We start from the raw sequence: 21,366 nt of genomic DNA on the forward strand, positions 1-21,366 counted from the left end.
AATACATGTTAGCTCTGAGTATAAATGCCAACAAAGAGTGCTTCAATCAAAGAACACATTACAAATGGCATTATATGGAGCAGTCCATTGTATAGAACATTAGCTAATGACAATAGTACATTTTACAGTTGTGTGCTTGGTTGCCAAGCCTTTGAATGGGAGTGAGGCTAGGGTTGACTTTGTTATGATACAAACCTTGCTGCCTTTCAAATGTAAATCACTTTGTTATCATGCTAACTAGATACAGGTCTCTAACACAACAAGGTCACCTTCAGCCTCACTCTGAATCAAAGGCTTGGCAACTAAGTACACAACTGTAAAATGGCCTATTGCACTTAAGCTACAACATATAAGGGATTGTCATGATGATATGAGGTCCCTTACTTTAGTAAACATTACAAATATAGGCTCAAGCACTTACAAAATTTCCAATGGCTGCAATATACAAAGTCAGCACCAATACAGTTGCTACTACTCTGCAACTGGTTTGAGATTGTGCAAGTTTGGTTGAAATACTCCTCAAACCATTTGGTGTATTCTGGTGAATCAAAGGGAAAGTTGTTTAGAAAGTTATTTAGAAACAAGATCCAGAAATCAAACATTTTTATAGATTGAAATATTTTAAGCTGATAATGAATTTGGCATACCTGGCACTTCTCAGCAATAACCAATAGGAAAAGGGCACCAACAACAAGAAATGTACTTATGAAAACAGCCATGGTCACATATGTTCTGAGGACAGACAAATACAATTTCAGTTAGAATTATATAATCTACCCACGATATATATAATAATAAAAAAAAAAAAACAATAAGGATTTCTATTCTTGTCTTTCATGTGATGTCACTGACATATGCAAATATCTTGTCCACCATAACTGTGCCCCTCTGGAGTGTGAAATATATGTAAAGCGAAGCCACTTCTAAAGTGTTTTCATTTCCAGAGTTGAAATTTGCTTCTCAATAACCATAAATGTCTGTAACTGAACTATCAAAATATGCTAGGTCTCTTAAGAGTCCTGTAAGGCAACGTTATCTCCAGAAGATAGAAAAAATTGGCATTGATTTAGTGAACATCCCAGATGTGGAGCTTGATCCATAGTGTTTACCTCCGTTAGAGCAGTCAGACTTGTTTAGTTTCTTGGTTCTGGAAACCAATTACTATACAAATGATCAATTCAAAAATTACAAGAGTTTTGAAGCATACAATCAAGTGGTGTCCAGGTTTGTTGCTTCAGTGAAGGGAAAATTAATCTTGGAGAAACATGTAGTTTGCACCAAAGTTCATCACTCTCGACGAATGAATGACCCTCTTGTGGACCTATGGATCCTACCTGGACAAAATGGAAGAATTTTTTCTGCACACTGTTTAAGCTGCAAGGCGGGTTTGGCTGAGTCATGTTCTTACATCGCCAGTACTCCATTTTACATTGAGTGTTGGACACAAAATTAATGTGATACTGCTCTCCTCAGTTTAACGGAGCAGTGGAGGAAAGAACTGGATAACCATAGGAATTGTTGGGCTGGTGTCTATGGACTTATGCTAATTGTCCACAAGTTGGCGAAATATGGTGCAGACGATAACACAGTTAGTCTAATTAAAGACTACTTGACTGGTCACAAGCAACGGGTAAACCTTGCAGGTACGTTTTCTCCTTGGCTACCCGTCCAAAGAGGAATTCCACAGGGATCGATCCCGGGGCCTCTGTTGTTCAATATATTTATGAATGATCTTCCACACATCATTGATTTTACTACACTGTCCACTTATGCAGATGATACACAGATCTTTTATGCTGGCAACAATGTGACAGATGTAGAACAAGTCATAAATTCAGACTTAGGGGTATTGATTTCACCTTCAGTTGGTGAAAAAGTTGAAAGAAAATCTTGACAGCAAGATTGAGTACTTCAGTGGTGAAGGTGGAAACTCCAATAAAGCCCAAACTGTTGGTAGAGGAGTACCCATAACGAACCCTGCCGTTTCAGTGGAGGCTGAATCAGGGTAAAGAAAAGGCTGCATTGCTGAGTTTAATTGATCCATATGCCAATCAGATTATTTAAAAAAGTTGCAAAATATCAGTATTAACAGATCTTTACCAGCCAAACAATCTGGATCTAAAGTATCCTGAGCTTTTACAGAAGTGCTTAGAAGTTGAGATAAACATCTCAGAGAAAGAAATTCAAATGGTCGAGCGGGACACAAAAACTCAAGTGAAGGGACCAGCACTTTTTAGACATCCAACGGGTAGAATCGGTGCTTCTGTTTGTGGTGCTGTCTACCATACTAAAGTAGTATCAACCTTCTCTATCCTTTATTCATACCATGTAATTATATGTTATCCACACTTGTTCAAACTAAATAATGAAGCAGTAGAACATGGATGGAAACACAAGGAAAATGCCATTAAAACATATGAACAGTACGTTCATGCTACACCAGACTTCCTTGTTTCATGTGAATGTTGTGGACTGGGCTATGGAGAGGTTAAATGCCCAATATCTATCACAAATGGTGACTTTGGAGAGTACAGTAAGAAAGCAACATCTTACCTTGAAAGTGTAAATGAAACATTAAAGTTAAAAAGAACCCATAACTATTTTTAACAAGTCCAGCAACAGTTGTTTACTCTGTAAGAGACAAAATACTGTGACTTTGCTGTTTATGCAATAGATTCAGAAGGGAATTCACACATAGTATGTGACAGAATCTACCCTGACCCATTACTTTCAAAGAATGTTACAAAAAAGCTTGAGGTTTCATGGAAAACCTGCATTCTGCCAGAGGTAACTGGCAGGTTCACAAGAAGGTGCGATGTGGTAGAAAATATCACAACAGATAGCAATGCCATTTGTTTCTGTAAAGGAAAGCTTGGTGACAAAGTGGTTACCTGTAGTAATGCTGCCTGTCCATACAAGCAGTTTCACAGCACATGTTTGGCTTTAGGTAGTGTTGTAATTCCTAAACAATGGTATTGTCTCCATTGTTGCAAGCTACCTCAGTTCAAGAGAGGTAGATGGGCTTCAAAGGGCAAGGGATCACCATCCCTTGTAAATAAAGCAGCCATGCAAAGTAAAAGTATCTGCATTTGTAATGGTAAAGCAGCCATTACAGACAGAATTATTGAGTGCCACAATGCAGACTGTGACAGTGGTCACTTTTTCCACCTAAGTTGCTTAGCACTAGAAAGAATGCCAAACAATTCAAAGACAAAATGGCAAGGTGTTGCATGCAGAGGAAAAAACACTAAAAGAACCTCTGCTCAACTTACCACTTTTACTTCTTCAGTATTACCTTGGTCACCTTTAGCTACAAACTTATCAAGTGACAGTGAAAGTGAGGATGACATTGAAATAACAAAAGTTTCAACTGGTTCTGTTGACAAGTTTGGTCCCCTAGCAAAGTTAGGCAATTCAGATTACGTTATTATTAGTGACCCCTCTGGATGGCTAACTGGCGACATAATTCAATGCACGCAAGTTCTCATTTAGCAAGTGAATCCATTAAACGAAAGTTTGCAATTTCCAATTCTAGGTAGCATAAGAAACTTTGATGTGGTATCAAGTGAATTTATTCAAATTTTACACACAGGAAGTGATCACTGGGTTTGTGTGAGCTCAGTAGGATGCCAACCTGGCATGGTCAATCTGTATGATTATTTGTATCATGATGCTATAAATCAGGAGATCAAGGGGCAGACGAATGACCTTGGTGGAGGATTAATTAGTCTTGACTTTGTACCTGTACAGCCGCAAAGCAGTGGCAATGTTTTATTACTTATGATGTTCCAAGAATGTGCTCACATTTGTTGGCTTGTCTACAACGTGGTAGAATGAGCACATTCCTGTCTTTAGTCATTAAACTCATTCAAAAACAATTACCCTGCCTTCAGGCTCTTCAGAGAGGGGAAAGGGGCAGGAGAGCCTCTCCTTTCCTTAGTTCCAAATCCTTGGTGAGCATCTAGGCAGGCTGAGGGTTGTCAAATAATCTAACAAATTTATGCAATGCAGTTTATTGTAACAGTGTTATATTTGGCCAGAACAGTAGTTAAACAAGACATTTCAAATGACACAATACAACAAAATGCATTTCCTGACCATAAATTTGCCAGAGTATTGGACATGTGCACAGACTAAAACCTATCAGATGTCTTCTTGTTCTTGTACATATTTTTGGAATAAAAAAGTTGCATAAGGGGATCATACATAGCAACTATCCATCCACTGGAACCTAGGAGTAATGTTCTGTTGCTCATTTTTCACTACTACAAAAATCACCCTTGGGCACAATCTTTATTAGAACTTATTCTTGGAAGCTGAAATACAAGCACATCTCTTAAAGACTAAGAGTAAAAAAATCATATTATCATGACACCCTTCCCAACAATTTTAAAAAAACGTGCTGTGAGATGGCTGTCAATCACAGCAGCATCCATGTGATCAATTTATCTCAAAATGTGAAAAATTTTAAAAACTACACCTATTACATGACATGGCATGTGTTCTGCATACTCGTGTCAAAATCTGCCCTGAAACACTATCACAGACAGGAAACTATCACAGTATTAATTATGCACACTTGAACATAATAGCTGACCTCCATGTTGTGCTTCACTCTCTCTATTCAAAGGAATCAAGACAAGGCTTCATATATTAAACTTAGTCATTAATAACATGGATTTTAGAATGTAGCCTCACTCTGGTTGCTTTGAACATAACAGGTAAAGTATATCCAGGAATTGAACTATCACTGTAATAGAGAAGATTTTTCAAATTGAGCTAGCCTTTTTTTTTCAACAAAAGCTAGTAATCAAATGGTACTACTTATGGGCAAAAATTGATAAGGGCTGAGCAAACTCTCAAAATTTGGTTAGTGATGGGCACTTGGGACTCTGGGGGCCCACTTACATCACAGCTTAAGTACTTTGTTGAGAGTGTACCTTCTAGTATAATATACTTGTGTATCAGGAGTCCTATAACTCTTTCAATGTGAGCCCTCATACTGGCAATTCCTCATGATTGTTCCACATCAACTGGATCCAGTTGAGCCTTTCTCTTTGTAAAGGCAGGAATTACAGGTTTGCAGTGTCCTAGCCCCACACTTTCAGAGATAGCGAAGCCTCTATCTGCCATAACTAACAAGATGTAACAGAGGTACATCCACCCCAAGCCTCTGACACAAAAGACACAGTACCTTGTGGGGTAATACCAATAACAACTTTCACAGTGTCATGGTGGTTGTATGAAGAGAAAGTTTGGGCTCTGGCCAGCAGATTTTTTGGCCTGTCGATGAACACTTCAAAGCAATCAATGATCATGGTCACCTTTCAACCAAATGTGTATCGGAAACACAAATTGGCATGGTTTTCCATAACTGTTCTCCATTAGGCCAATGAATAAAACAAGAGCCTGAGGTCCATAGCAATAATCCATGACATGAATATCCTTGACACACTTGAAAGGGACACCACAAATCAGTGCACTAGACCTTGGAATGGAACATTCAGACAGACTTTCATCAGAACAAAGACAGATTCTTGAAATCTATTTAAGGTTGTAGAACCAAGTCATCATGACACATGTGGAGCTACAAGCTCAATAACTACCATAAGGACTTTAAAGGATGGCAGACCGGTGTAAAATCAAACTTCCTCTGAAGAATTAAAAAAATCTGCGTTAGGGGCTCGATAAACAGAGCTTGCAAACAGACAATCTACTTCTTCTGTCTGTGTTTCAGTGTTTTCTGTTCCTTCACATAGTACCTCAAGGTCATCTGTTGACATTTAATTTTCTGCCTGAATGATCTCATTAGTTTCTTCACTGCCATCACAGCTTGTACTTCAAGAAGGCTTGTTAAGATTGGTATCTAAGCTAGAAGAACCAGTAGTTGAGGCAATGTCTTCGGAAAAATCAATCTCCAGGATAGGAAGTCCACTTTGATTCAACTCCTTCCTTTCTTTGCAGCTTCGATTTCTTGTTGCTCTACTAGCTATTTCTTCCATTCCTCAACCCTTTCATCTCTAGCTTTTGCTGCTTCAGCATCACTCTCTTTACACTTCTTGAATTGTTTCTTTCCAAAGTTAAGAGTTGGTTCCCAATGTTTTGCAGCTTTTCCTGAAACAAAGTGACAACCACAGACTCATTCGCTATCGAGGACTCTCTTTGTTTTTGTGTCATCTTGACTGATCACTGCAATCCAGCACGTTCTTCTTTCTCTTGTATGTTCTTCAGGCTTTTGTCCTTGGTCTGTGACAATATTGGGGATGGAATGGAAACTTACTTAATGTTTTACACTTTTGGAACCACATCCAACAACTATACAATGAACCATACTTCACATTTCTCTGATATTGTTTACACTTGAGGAGCACAAAGATGGTGGATAGCAACTGTTGTCAAGGACAGTGTCAGGTAGGTGAAGGTCAAGAGTATGTTGAGATCATCCAGACTACAAATAGACAAACTTGTGTTCGTAGAGCGGGAAAGTCTAATTCTTGATGGTTTCAGAAATATATATTTTTTGCAGGCAAACCAGAAGTTGAATGCATTCATTTACCCCCTTTATGGACTAATAAAAAGAGTTCTCCATCAGCTCACAAGGTCCTATAGTCTTTCCTGTGTCTCACTTAAAGACTAGAAGTTAGGTAATCATATCTTAATTCGTGCGTTACAACACTTAATAAAAAGGGTTGAAGGCTGTGAGAAAAAAAAAAACAGACAAAAAAATAAAAACAAACTTGCATCAATTAATATGTTTTGATATCTAAAGTATGTACAAAATGGACCTCTTATGTTTTCAGACATTAAAGCAATACTCAGACAAGCAGTATCCAGGCAGAAATGTAATTGTACTATGTGACATTCACTACCTACTCTTAAAAAATGACAAGGAAGGAGATTACAATCTAGAATGAAAAAAGGCAATGGAAGAGAGCTTTCATCTTATACTCCTAATAGGCCCTCTAAATAGATAACTCAGCTTCCAAACAAATGTAGTGCAAATCGTACATTAGTGTTTCATTCTTACAAAATAATTACAAACTTTTAAGATGTGTGGTAACATTAGATGTAGGTAACCTATCCAAACTTTATTAGTTTAATCCATTTGAATACATACCTTGGCAGGGTTGTAATCTGAACCATAACTATGAGGACAAAGAGGAGAAGAATGCATGCAGTGTAAGACTTGAACATTCTATCCTTTTCTTGAGAATACTGCAATAAGAGAAAATAACAATTTCACCTATTGATGTCCAGTGCACCCGTAAACGCCTATGTGGAACCACACCCTTTCTATGCCTTGTGACGTCATCACTTTTAACCCTGGGGCACGACTTTGAGCACGTACTTAAACAGGTTGAAAATATCTTACAAACGATACCAGAATGAGCGCAATTGAGTGAAGGACAGTAGAGAAATAGCCAAAAAACCATGTAACTTTGACCTGAAAATCTTCACAAAAATCTTGTTCCATTACCCACCTACTTTTCTGAGCATGTGGTTTGAAAATAATGACCAGTTTCCTAAAAAATCTCTACACCAAAATGAAGCCTACTAAATTTCCAGCAAGTGAGGAGAAAATTCAGGCAAGGAAAGGGAAAAAAGAGGGCAGGAGATAGAGAGAAAAGTAAGTCTCGAAAATTTGCTTTCTGCACCTGCCTGAGATTTTCAGGCCGCCATTTTGCATTTGGAACGAAAGGCCATCGAGTGTACAAGCTGTGAATGGGTTTGTGGTAAGTTTGAGCTTTTAAAACCACAACAGTGGCCCGAAATCTGCTCGACTAGCTTCAAAACACAGTTTTTCACAAAAGCTGCGGCTATTAATGGGTTAAAAAAGATCAGGAGTAAATAAGTCACTGAAACAAGGTCAACCAGAAAAGCTTTATCATCTATTTTTAATTACCTTATTAGTTTAGTTTTATTAACTTGCTTAAAAATGAAAGCAATTTCAACTACTTGTAGTTAACAGTAATGAAGGGAATACACCTTTGCACAAAGATTTGCATGACAACTTGAATATAATTTTTAGTATTAGTACTCTTAGACTAGTAGTATTTAGTATTCTACACTAATTTGAGCAGTTTCATGTTCACAACTACTGTTGGAAATACCTTTTTGAATCCACTTAATCAGTCCTACAAACACCATACTGCCTATCCATTTTTGTTTCCTTGCTAACATTAATATGCACATTTTATGTTGCAAGCATGATCACGTGAACGAAAGGTCCATCTTTGAATTTTTGTAAGTATTTACCCACAGATAGACCTCAGTTTTATTTTTCAAACAAATGTGATTTAAGTTACCCTCATTAATATGCACAATAGCTCAGAGTTTTACCCTTCAATTGTTGTACTTCTTATTAACAAATATCACTTTTGCATCAAGTCAGAGATCATAACAACAAATACATCAAAATACCAAGTCCACATCTACAAATAATCTTTTCCCAGTCAGTTTGCAAGAAATTTCACCACTGCTCTCAATAAAAATAAGCCACAGTTCTACTTCAAAGCCAAGTTCTTCTTATCAAACTTGTTGTCTTTATTTAACATTTCTGAACTAGTTGATAAGAAATAGCTGGTTGATGGTTTTTGGCTGCTGACATGAATGTGATATCCTCTTACTTTGCTGTCCATTTCAAAAGTGTAAGAAGCTTCATTCATGTTTTCTCATGAATAAGCAACCTGTAGTTTCATATGAATGATTATTCTTCCAATTTGATTCACAATTTGGTAACACAAATTTAAGGTTTTCTCCCACATTATGGTATCAAATTTCATTACAAGTCAGTAAAATTAGAAACATTCACATCAACTCATTAAACCAAAAGCTTCTTCCAGGAAGTCATACACAGCATGCTTCACACTTGCCCTTGTTACTTACTCTACAACAAAGGACCCCCAAGAGGCAACATACCACTTTCAAGTAGACACAAAAAACTTTCAAAGAAAGCAATAATATCAAGAAACATTGTCTTTGTTGCTACAGAGAGCAGCACAAGGGAAATTTCAGGGAATTGGAGAGATGCATCCACTGTTGTATAGTTAAAACTTAACTGTGCATCTATTTTAAGCTTAACTTTGTTCTCATTCACCAGTCTTATAACATTTAAAACTCTTCTTTGTTAATGGGTCTCCTTGGACAGCTACTTGATCTCTGATCACAATTTAGGAATTATTTTTACACCAAACGAATTAAATATTTGGGATGCAGCCTATAAGTCACCACAGGGAGTCTCAAGCACACAACCATACAAATATGTCTGCTAAGGAAAGGTACAAGTAATAGCCTCAATTGAACCTTCCCAATGTGTTTTACTTCTTCACTTTCATGACAAAAGTCACAAGTCATACTTTATTTATCACATAGGTTCAAATTCTTATCACCCAGTAATTGGCAGCTGCAATTATTTTTTGACTAGGATGTTTTGGAAAGATTGAAGGAAATTTATTTCCTGAGTGAAGAGGCAACAAACACCTTTAAATGTAAATGTTATCTTTTTTTACTTACAAGCTCTTCCTTGTCTGGATCTTTAAATGTGAGAAGTACTGGCCGCACATAGTCTTTGCGCAACCTAAAACAAAGTAAAAATTGAACTATTCAAAGTAGTTCAAAAATACAGTAATCTCTACACAAAGTTATGAAACATAAAAATTACTTGTCAATGCTGCGGGCATCAATAGAGCTTCCCAGAAATTCATTGACTTCATCCTCTGGATCTTGCTGATTTGAAGCTGTAATACCTAACCTGTCAATCAATCATAAAGTTTATTTCAGGTATCATGGTATGCAGACTTTGTGAAGTACCGCAATAAACATCTTTTGGCTCCCAGAATTGCCAAAATAATTCTGAGGTTATTTAAATTGAAGAGAGAGGCTTCATTTTATTTACCTAATGGTAAAGGTAACATAAAAGGCTTCCTAGCAAACTCTGAAACATTCTTTTAACAAGTGTCGGTCATGATCTGACACCTGTCAATTGGAGAGGAAAAAAGAGCATGTACACTCTTGAATAAAGAACAGTACTGGTATTGCAAACACCCACAATTTAAACAGCCTCAGTAACAATCTTCTCTTAAAAAAAAACACTCAGAGATCTACAGAAAGTATTGTTCATTTCCAACAATGCTTAACCTTCAAATATTCACCTCTGTTCAGTTTTAAATATCACCGTAAAGTCAAATTGTAATTGAATTCAGTTGTGTGTTTTGAAGTTGTGAGAGTCTGCTTCTTTGTTTTCTGCAATGGTGCATGTAAATCTTGTCTTTTTTCCACTAAAAAACTTTTTCTTAAGGAATCAAGGGGGTTTAGTGCAACTTTCACTCATTGAAATTGTGAAATTTACAGTAGAAATGTCCAAATTCAGGGGATTTGCAAAGATTAAAGCCAAAGTGCACATAGAGAAGATCTCAAATGTTCACTCCATGTTTCACAAACAAACAAATTGTTTTGGAAAATTCAGATTTAGGCTGAAAAATGGTATTTAGGCTGCACATCAATCTTTATAAAAACAAATCTGATACCACATAATTTATTTTGCAATCAATTATTGTGCAAAAACCAATGTGAGAGAGAGGGAAGAGTTAGAATTAATGTTAATTGTCAGCTAAAGCCAGTGCCCATGGTACATGACCAGCTACGTTGTTATCCTTTATCGCGGCTATAGCACTCTTGTCATGTTCATTTTTTGGTTCATGTATTAAATCAGGAGCCTCTCCAATTTCAATCTGCGAAATATCTTGATAAATATGGTATCCCCTTATCCAGGAAGGAATTTCGGTTTCATTTAAGCTGGATGTATTTGCAGAAGGACCCGCCATGACTTATGTGGAAAATCAAACTGACTAATCAAACATATGGTAATTATTGCATGTGCTGTAATTCGACAACAGTTGCAGACATGGGAAACACCGAAATACTATCCGTTCTCTTAAAAATGCAAATTATTGGTCGAGACTGATTGGAGGTCTGTCATTCAACATCCATTGGTGGCATGTGCCAATTCTAATGCGCCTGGCAAACAAGCAAAATTTTAAGGGACACAAGCCAGAGGTTTCAAACCAATATTAACGCATGTTTGCATCTAAGGGCTTCAAGCACAATTTCATGAGTCAAAGAATTCTTCAAGCTTCATTATTCCTGCATTATGTCCAGTGGCTCGAAGCGGAAACGACAGGAGCTTGACTTAAAAACACGTTGTGAAGTTGTTAGGTTTAAAGAAAATAACCCTCGTCAGCGCAAGGAAGCTTGCAGACCAATTTAAATGTGGGAAGACCCAGACTCAAGCTATCTTGTTGAAAATGAGATTTTAAAGGACTACGAGTCTAATCTCAACGGCAATATCAAACGAGTAAGAGGACCTCAACACAAAGAGATTGATGAAGCTTTGCTTGACTGGTTTCGAAAGGCAAGGTCCAAGGACATTCCAGTTACCGGGCCCATGTTGCAAGAAAAAGCTACAAGAATTGCAGAGGCTTAAGAAGTTTCCAGCGAGCAATTCAAGGCTTCAAACGGGTGGCTAGATCGCTTTAAAAGGAGAACTGGCATAAAAGCAAAGTTTATTTCTGGAGAATCAGATGTCAGAGAAGTAATGGTGGACTCATGGATAGAAAGACTTCCTGTAATTTTGCAAGGATGGCACCCTCGCGACATTTGGAACATGGATGAAACAGGCCAGTTTTTCAGAGCGCTCCCAAACAGATCCCCGACAGAGGCTTCTCAGAGTTTCACGGGCGGTAAGAAATCAAAAGACAGGCTGATGTGCGCATTCTTCATTAATGCCAGTGGTGGGAAAGGGAAGCCTATCATCATTGGCAAATCAGCAAATCCAAGACATTTCAGAGGTATCCAGGACAGATCGCTATTACCATGTGAGTACTTCAACCAGCCAAAAGCATAGATGAACAGTGATATCCTGATGGAAATTCTATCGAAACTTAGCAGAAGACTAAGCCGTGGGGATAGAAGCATAATCCTGTTCATGGACAATGCCCCATGCCACCCCAAAGACATAGATGATAAGTTTTACAAGATAAAAATCGTCTTTTTCCCAAAAAACACGACATCTCGTCTACAGCCACTTGACCTTGGCATAATTCAGGCACTCAAGCTCAAATACTTCAGATGCTCAAATGCTTCAGATGTGTGCAAGTCTGTTGATGTTCTCCAGGCAATAAGGTGTACCTCCATGGCCTGGAATGATGTTTCAGAAAGTACAGTTGTTAAATGCTTTATTAAAGCAGGAATGTTAGATGCAGAAGGCAACACGAATGCAGTCGAGTGTAGCAACTCTGACGTTGACCCATTAGCAGAATTACAAGACGAGTTTGCTGCTGTTGAGAGCTTGGCAAGAGAAACAAGTGGGGCCTCTGCAGTCTCAATGAAAGAAACTGTAAATGGCAATTTTGATCCACCAGTTTGCTTCAAACTTCCAGACAACTGAGAGGATACATTCTTTCGAGAAGTAGCGCTTGAACGAGGAGGGGAAACAAATGATGCTGTCAAAAGAGGGGTTAGTGAGGATGAAATTGATCAACCTCCGGAAACTGTCATGCCTAAAATAGCTTCATATAAGGAGGCGACATCTAGCTTGCAAGAAGTTTTAAATTTTCTAGAGGCAAAGGGCAATATGAAAACTGTTAACGATCTCGTAAAAGTTATTTATTCTGTACAAAGTGATTGGCTTAAGCAAAGGTGAAGCCAATCGAAGCTCACAGACTTTTTCAAAACCGTTTAAGCTTGCTAATGACTGTGTAACGGGCTGTAAGCAACAATAAAGTAGACCATGCCCAAAATAGGATTCGTTTTTTCTTGTTTTTCGCTTAGTACGGATGATTAACGTACTATTAAAATTAAGCCGATTTGATCAGACTTGTATAAGTTCTGCTGTTCTTGTCCATTATAAACCTAACTAAAGAGGGGCTCTTCCAGACATTTAACAAGAGGCCGTATCCTGTTAAGGAACTGAAAGATGTTACAGTACAGTATTGTTTTTGACATTACATGTACTCGGTTTTGTTCAGTTGCAATGAATTGCTGTTGTAAGGTTGAAGAAATTAAAGGTGCTGTACATGTTTAAAACGTGTTGCATCATAATGTGACCCTACCTCGTTAATACAACCACCCCGTTGATACGACCAGTTTTCCATGGCCCGAACGTGGTTGTATTAACGGGGTTCCACTGTACATCTTTCCATAAAAATGCTGCCCAGCCAGCAAAACAAGATAAATTTAAGAAGAATTGCAAAAAAGGCTAAAGACCTTCTACAAAGCCACTTAACACAAAACAGATACCACTTGATGAGAGCAGGCCCAATGGGAAAATACTTCCCATTCTTGGAACCAATTAGATCACAGGATTTGTAAAATACCCCTGCTCACAACTGAGACAAAAAAATATATGTGCTATTGACCAAGCATGAGGTCAAGATGGCTGGATGTTGGCTCCTTCAGAAGCATAAAGTTTTAAAGTGTAAAAGTACAATGGAGGGAACTTTGAGAATCACAGTTGACAGCTTTTTAGGTGGGAAAAATATTTCAAATGTCAATTGCATGCCACAGTTCTAATCACTGAAACCAGTTGAAAGAGAAACAATTATTCTCACCATTTCAAGTGTTATTGCAGGTGTAAATTTTGAAATATTTCAAGGCTATACGGCATAAAGAGCAGTTTCTAAACACTGATTATCCATTTCTCACCCATCACTTTGTGATAAATTCAACAATCAAGGCACAAGTCAAGTTTCAAGATTTTGAGTCAAGATTCGAGAGCTTGGACATGACAACCCTTTTTAATAAAAAATTACAACCACTTACAGCCACACATTTTCACTGTCAAACAAATTGAACTCAATTTGCTACCTCTATTGTTCAGAAGACAAATCACCACAACCACTGTGGCAAAAATTCTGATGCTTACTTATTTGCAAACCAACAGACATGAAATTTAACTTACCTTGCCTGCATTTTCTTGTCTTGATCATCTTGCTTGGTTTCTTTTAAAGCTGTATTTTTTCGCTGCAGGTATTGAAAGAAATCTTCAGTGAATACCTGTTAACCTTTGTAACAATTAAAATTTAATTACTTAATAATTAAAAAATCATTTGGAAGAACTGGATTGATGTTGCATGTTCTAAAATACAATCATAGGTATTGCCAGTTCTTGTAATACTGAGAAACAATGTAAGGCAAACCCAAAAACAATTAAGAGGCATAGAACAGCAACTTTACTGGGCCATTAAGGGAATTTCAAAGTACAAAACTTTAAATTTGTGTAACTTCAGACCACACATTCTCGCAAAACCTCATTCTGATGTTGAAGTTTGTGATACTTTTCCTTTGTACTTAAAAAAAAAAAAATTAATATCCAGAGGAAACAAGTTATTCATTAACAGAAGATGACATCAACTACTTTTAAAAGGATGCAATTTTATCTTGTTTTATTGTTTTATCAGTCACAACTATGTGCAAACTTGAGCAAATAACCTTGCATACCTTCTACATAGTGCAACACCAAGAGAGTGCATTCCATTGGAGTAAAAAAATATGTTATGGGAGGAAAGAGGAAATGTTTGTTATTAGTTGTGACTCTAAATCAAGTTTTTCAATTTTTTCACAAAGGACACATGTGAAGGTCTCCTATATCCTTAATTTCAATGATTCATTACACTCCAAGCTTTACAGACTCAATTTAAAATAATGGCTAAGTGATGTAAACCAACTATCCTGTACAGCTGTGAAAGGAAAAGCAGTAAACCACCAGTGCCTCTCCTAGACAGTAGCATATCTTCCCGAAACATTAAAAATCATTACAGAACCAGTAAAGCAGACAAATGTATCTTTTTGTGCATGTAAATTGAAGACTGTAACATCAACTAAACAAGCATCATTTGCACATCCATGGTTGCAAACCCTGTAGTGATATCTTTTTTTAAAAGTAATTTTATTTCTATGAGATACTAGAACAATCATTTCTATTCATTCTTAGGAATACTAAATTTTCTCATTAATCTGATGTAATTAAACAATGGTGTATGAAGCACATGACTAAAATTTTCAAAGTGTACATTGTTTTTACTAAAGAAAAAATCTCCTAACCCAAAGACAAATTTTACAATGGTCACTTGATTTAATATTAAAGATGAGTTCTTCTTCTTTCAAAATACAATAATTTGCTAATGAAACTGCTTGAAATGCAATCACCAAATATATTTCTGACTGTGTTTCACACTTAACATTTACAACTACCTTTCCAAAACCTCTTTTCTTCTTCACTGTTTATAACAACACAAAAGGAACAATTTGAAAAACTGCTGCAATAGTCAAAGTTTCAAGGTATAACTAGCTTTCAATACTAAACTGACAAAGTAAACGACAGACTTACCCTTGGATGTTCAGCTACAATAAGGTATGATTCAATATTGTACTGCTTCAGATAAGGATCCCGTTCTTGTCCACGCCCTTCTTCAACCTCATAATCTCCACTTAAACAGTTCAGTACAGAGTCTGTTATATGAACACGTCTGGCAAGAAATAACAATGACAGCAACAATACTATATATGCAGAACATTGCAACACCAGGAGAAGCTCCAAATTATGCAACTACCCCATACCCAAATGGCAAAAAAATGGAGATTTCAAATGTATCATTTATATGAGCACTGGAAAAGAGGCCATAAAAATTTTACTTTGTGTCAAAATACAAAAATGCAAAGATAGTTCCTTGCTCAAAACATGTTTACTTCTCGTGTTCCAGCACCAGTTCAGTGACCAGCATTAAACTAGCCTGCAGTGCCAGCGTATTTTGGGCACATGAGTGCACATTTTCGTATTAGGCCGCCATCTTAGATTTGGTAACTGTGGAGGATTGGGGCGATGAAATATTTGCCGAGGGAGTAGGTGTTAAGTGGAAAAATGGGCAACGGGGGAGAGGGAGGGGAAGTTTCTTCCCCTCCCTCTCCCCCATTGCCCATTTTTCCACTTCCCATTTTTCCACTTAACACCTACACCATCGGCAAATATTTCCTCGCCCCAATCCTCCACAGTTATCAAATCTAAGATGACGGCCTCCCTCTCCCCCGTTGCCCATTTTTCCACTTAACACCTACTCCCTCGGCAAATATTTCCTCACCCCAATCCTCCACAGTTACCAAATCTAAGATGACGGCCTAATACGAAAATGTGCACCCGTGCGCCCAAAATACGCCGGCACTGCAGGCTAGCATTAAACTTCTGGTCCCCAACAGCCAATTTTCCGTCAAATTGGCACAGACTGGTCAGAAGTTTTCATCCTTATTTGCCACCAAATAAATACAGTTACAATGTTTCCCCTTGTATTGGCCAAAAGAGTTGATGATACATCACCATGACATCATTTGGTTGAGAAGCTAGAGAATTTTGCTGGATGTGTATTTTGAAATCAAAATAAGTTACATGCCTTCCACTCCGAGGAATTTAAAAACTACTATTGTTATAAAAAGTAAAAATCCCTACCCAAATGAAGACCTTTTTGTTTTGTACATTGACTTAATTTGAACATTGAGTATATTAGTGTTGCTCACTAGAAAATATGATACATTAACAGCTTAGGTTTTCATCCTATCTTATTGATTGCTTTGTTTGTAGGTCATGACACTTCCTATCCATAATAGCCTATCTCTGTATTTGCTTCTTGGCAAGAGGCCATGCCTACTACAAAGAATTCTTTGCTGGATAAAAAGTTGCCAATATGTTTGGATGTTGTTTTTTTTTTTTTTCAGAAAATGCTGAAGGACCAGTTGCTTTGTTGGTGGATTTACAATAAATCAATTTAATAACTGGCTTACGCCTTCCCCTCTAAAGTCCCTATTCACCCTCAGAGGTTTATACATATTTCAATTCTTTGCATTATCAGGATTAATCTCCAAAAATATTGTTTTTGATTGATTAAATATTTCCCGAGATATGCCGTCTCAAAGTTTGTCCTTTGGCCACGCCCTTTTGATTTCGCCGGGCTAAGTTAATACTGGTAACTAAAGTCCCTCATGACGTCACAGCAAGAATGTCTTTCAATCAATTTGCCTTAACATTCACTTGAATATGCCTTTAGACGAATCTGGTGTATTTGACCAACCAGTGACCATACAACGAGTCGGCATTTTCACATCATTTTACAGGAATAAACACATGTTTTTATACAAGAAGTTAACATTCCTTCTTGCTGTGACGTCACTCGGCCCAGTAATTCTCTCCCGGCCAAGTCAATAGGGCGTGGCCAAAAGAGTAACTTTGAGGCGGCATATCTTGGGAAATATTTAATCAATCACAAAATTTTTTTGGAGATTAATCCTGATAACGCAAAGAATCAAATATATAAAAACCTCTGAGGGTGAATAGGGACTTTAGGACTTTGGTACATATGACTTCACAGTGGGAAGTAATATAATTTAGCATTAACAAATAATATTTAGATACTTGGAGAAATACCCTGGCAGTCCTCCAGACTCCATGTGATTTGCAGTTGTTACATCATCTGACCACACATCATATTGCCACTTAACAAGTCCCAACACCCCACTGTGAACCTTTCCCATGTGAACGCCAACTCTCATATTCAAGTTAACACCAGTTGCTTCACGTACACTCCTATATGAAATAAATAATTACTATAATCGCTAACTATAATTAGAATAAGTGCAATAAAATAATAATAAATAATAAAACAAGAAGAACAATAATAATGTCATCACAGAAATATACATATATCTGTAGCTGAACATCTTGCATCATAGTGCAAATTAAAATCCTTCATATACAAGCAGCACTAAACATCTTAACAGCAATATAAGGGTAACCTTGCTTAATATTACACTGATATGAGGGTACAAATATTTGCTAATAAAAATCTAGTGTCTATTGAAAATATTAAGTTAAAAGACAGCACTGGTTCTCCACCATGCACACTTGCAGCATGACAGAAATCAGTTCCAAATGCAAGACACTCTTTCTTAAGCCCTAAGGACTGTTTTCAATCTTTTGACATCTTAGTTTATACACTCTCCAGATCATGTACAGCAGTCTTCATAGTTAGATAAATGTTACTACAATTTGGGAGAGATATTTGAAAAAAGTTAACAACTGTCTCTTTGTATAAATTACTTGATACTGTTTCACAGAGCTTGATCGGACAAATAAACATTTTTCCATTATAATAGTGGCACTTAAATAACAAAAGACTGAAGGCAACACAAAACAAAGAACTTACGCAATGGCATCAATCATCTCTAAGCCCATCTCTATACAACAGTGAGCATGGTCAGGACGAGCCTCTGGTAATCCAGACACACAGTAATAGCAGTCTCCCAATATTTTGATTCTCAGACAATGGTTTTCCTTGGAAAGGAAAACAACCTGATTAAACTGCTGATTGATGAGTCCTTTACAAACTATATCACACTGGCTCATTGCTGCTTAACATAGGCCAAAACTTAGGACCTTACATTGAGCCTGAATAGTAAATTAAAAAAGTGGTTGAATACTTAAAAGAATGATGAAAAGGTCTATTGCTACAAAAACTATCAAAATTTTATCAATATCTCTCATGTCTACTCCATTATGCCATAGCTTGAGAATTTTTTTAACATTGATTCAGCACATTGATCCAAGTTTTGACAGACAGAGCTTGTTTTTGGAAGCTTTCCTGATTCCTCAGTGATCTTAAATTATGTGGAGGTGAGAGGAACACTTGGTAGCTAATAGGCTAAAGTTCTACCATTCATGTACTGTGTATGATTCACTGGTAGAATTAAAGTTATTTCTAAATAAATCATACATCCAATGTCAAATAATTTATATGACTACAATAGAAATGAAGGGGGTAAGTTTCTGAAGAAACTGTGGGGCTGCATCAGTGGGAGTAACAAGGTAATTTGGTTAAATCAACTACATTGATAATGTAACTTGGCCACTGTAAAAAGTTAAAAAGCTGACATTTTGTGCATTTCGCACGCACCTCCACCAATGTCATCTACTACATAACTTGCACTTCTTCCAAAAACATTTACATCGGCCAACATACATAAAGCGTATTCTGTTTGTTACAGTACTGTACGTGTACAGTGTTCTTCATTTTGTATGTGCTTCAGCAAAAGATTGTGCCAAAAATAACAATTTAAATGACAATATACAATCATACCCCTGCATTTTTGTTCAGTGTTTTGAAATACATGTAACTATCAAAATGATGAATGATACCAATGAATATTTTTTCTTCCTACTGTTTATTTGAAAAATACCAATGTTTGTCAGTTTGTCAGTTCATGTTAATGATTGGCCATTTCTAATAAACTGTTGTATGAAGGTGCAATTGACTGTGCACCTCTATCCAAATTGATTTATTGTATGTCTCTACTACAACATTGATTGTCATACTATGCAATTAATTTTTTTATTGGCGTTAATATTAACCATTGGACGGGATTGAAAGTAAATTAGTTATCTTTGATTGTCAAAAGGTGCAATTGTTCATCAGTTGATGCTATTGAATGTTAATACAATATGCTAATAGCAATATGAAAAGTTTGGTGCATTAATGAAGTATGAAAGTGCTACTGAATATGTATTTGCCGTATTGCAATTACACAATATTTGATCTGTAGAAATTTTTAAGAATCCAATTCAGACTCTTCTTTTTAGGCAAACCTTTTAATAGTAGATAAATTATGAACCCTATATAGCCAATTTAACTGAAATATGTAATTATTATTTATTTATTTATTTTTTTTAATTAGATGAGATTTTAATATTTAGAGATATCAGTTGTAAAGCGCTATTGATCTGTTATTGTAAATAGCGCTATATAAGAAATAAATTATTATTATTATTATTATTACAACTGTTGACGTACTAAATGAATGTATATGTTGCAGGAATGAGCAGCAAAAGGTGTACTTCAAGGATTGCTGTCATACATTTTAATTTCTTCTTGTTTTTCTCATCACCACATTCCCCCAATAGTGTAGCTCCACTTTCTAAATGTAAACACACACACAACCTACAATTCCTCCATTTGTTCTGATGAAGGGCCAACGCTGGAAATGTCAGCTTTTTAACTCTTTACCTCTTTACGGTGGACAATTTACATTGTGAACTAAGAAAGAGTTTGCAGAATTGCTAAAATATAAAACGAATTTCTGAGGAAAGGAAAGTTCATACCACAGCAAGCATATCAAAGCTGGCAAATAATTCATTGAGATATTGAACCAACTTCTGAGCTGTGCACTGAGATGAAAGCATGGTGAATCCTTCAATATCGGCAAACAATATACTGAAACAAAAGAAAACAAAAAAACTTGAGGAAACTGCTGCACACAATTTGATCCCCAGCTTAGAGTGATACTGGTCATATTATATTCACTCACTTTTACCCTCCAAATGAAGATCTGCCTATAAATTCAGCTTGGGAGAAACAACTTTTCCCAAGTAAAGCTGATTAAGGATCCAATTGATTGGTATTTACTTAAGTAAAAATTGAAAAAGGTTAGCAAATCAATACAAAATTTGAAAAAGCTACATAAACCCTTCAGAAGAGAGCCTTTGTCCAAAGTTATCTGCAGATTGTGTGCTGCAGAAGTTGTTCCACTCACTGTGGAAATCCAACAGAAACAAAAAATAAAATGAAAATATTTTGAACATAGTTCATTATTTTTGAAAAACAAGTTTCTATATTCACTGTAATGACCACAAGTAAGCTCTCAACCACCAATAAGGGCAAGCTCTTCGCTGAGCTCCATAGTGGATGACAAACTTTTCACTGACTAAACCACTGAAAAACCCACCAAGAACCAAAGTCTCAATTAAAATAAATGACTGTAGAAGAAATCAAGGACTAATAATATGTTTGCTACTTTCAGACTCACTGTTACAGACCTGACATTTTCATGTCTTTGTATGTAAATTTTGTGGAACTGCATTGTTTCAGATGCCCCACTTTCTATATCTGCTTTCATTTCCATAGCCACAAATCTTGGTAAAACAGAAAGTAATAGACGCTCCTACATTGAGAGAAAATTTTGTTAGTCTGATTTTGAATTCACCTGTTAGCAACATTCATCTACTCTAGTATGTTACTGCTGCATGCTGGGCTACACAGGTACAGGAGCGCACCAATTTAGTGGAATTTATTTCTGCAGGCAGCCTCTGAGAGGCACAGTTCTCCAATTTTTGGATCTCCGAATCCTGTTTCTACTGTGATACACTGACACCCCTTTGTCAGCCTAATTCGTGAAATACCTGAATTTGTGACCTTGCATGAAAAAACGGACACTAATGCTTTTCCGTTTAAAATGCAAAACTGTTTACTATCCATTTAAATCCGTTTAAACAGG

At 36.7% G+C, this 21,366-nt stretch overlaps 1 protein-coding gene across 5 annotated transcripts in view; it reads right to left on the minus strand.

The window, feature by feature from the left end:
* The window catches only part of LOC111343062 (adenylate cyclase type 5), a 57,987-nt gene that overhangs the window by 14,806 nt on the left and 21,815 nt on the right, over positions 1 to 21,366 (minus strand). For 3 of the 5 annotated variants that reach the window (XM_088740297.1, XM_088740295.1, XM_088740294.1), the window contains 11 exons: positions 20,909 to 21,033; positions 20,195 to 20,306; positions 18,246 to 18,373; positions 17,456 to 17,626; positions 15,386 to 15,524; positions 13,958 to 14,019; positions 9,662 to 9,751; positions 9,514 to 9,577; positions 7,118 to 7,215; positions 648 to 732; positions 422 to 538 (listed from right to left, as the gene is read on the minus strand). In XM_088740297.1, the coding sequence (XP_088596423.1) occupies positions 422 to 538; positions 648 to 732; positions 7,118 to 7,215; positions 9,514 to 9,577; positions 9,662 to 9,751; positions 13,958 to 14,019; positions 15,386 to 15,524; positions 17,456 to 17,626; positions 18,246 to 18,373; positions 20,195 to 20,306; positions 20,909 to 21,033 (1,191 nt within the window). The remainder of the gene's footprint in view (positions 1 to 421; positions 539 to 647; positions 733 to 7,117; positions 7,216 to 9,513; positions 9,578 to 9,661; positions 9,752 to 13,957; positions 14,020 to 15,385; positions 15,525 to 17,455; positions 17,627 to 18,245; positions 18,374 to 20,194; positions 20,307 to 20,908; positions 21,034 to 21,366) is intronic. The other 2 variants (XM_088740298.1, XM_088740296.1) reach the window with 1 other exon arrangement.

This window comes from Stylophora pistillata, chromosome 12 (genome assembly GCF_964205215.1).
Source record: "Stylophora pistillata chromosome 12, jaStyPist1.2, whole genome shotgun sequence".
In the NCBI taxonomy this organism is placed as follows: domain Eukaryota; kingdom Metazoa; phylum Cnidaria; class Anthozoa; order Scleractinia; family Pocilloporidae; genus Stylophora; species Stylophora pistillata.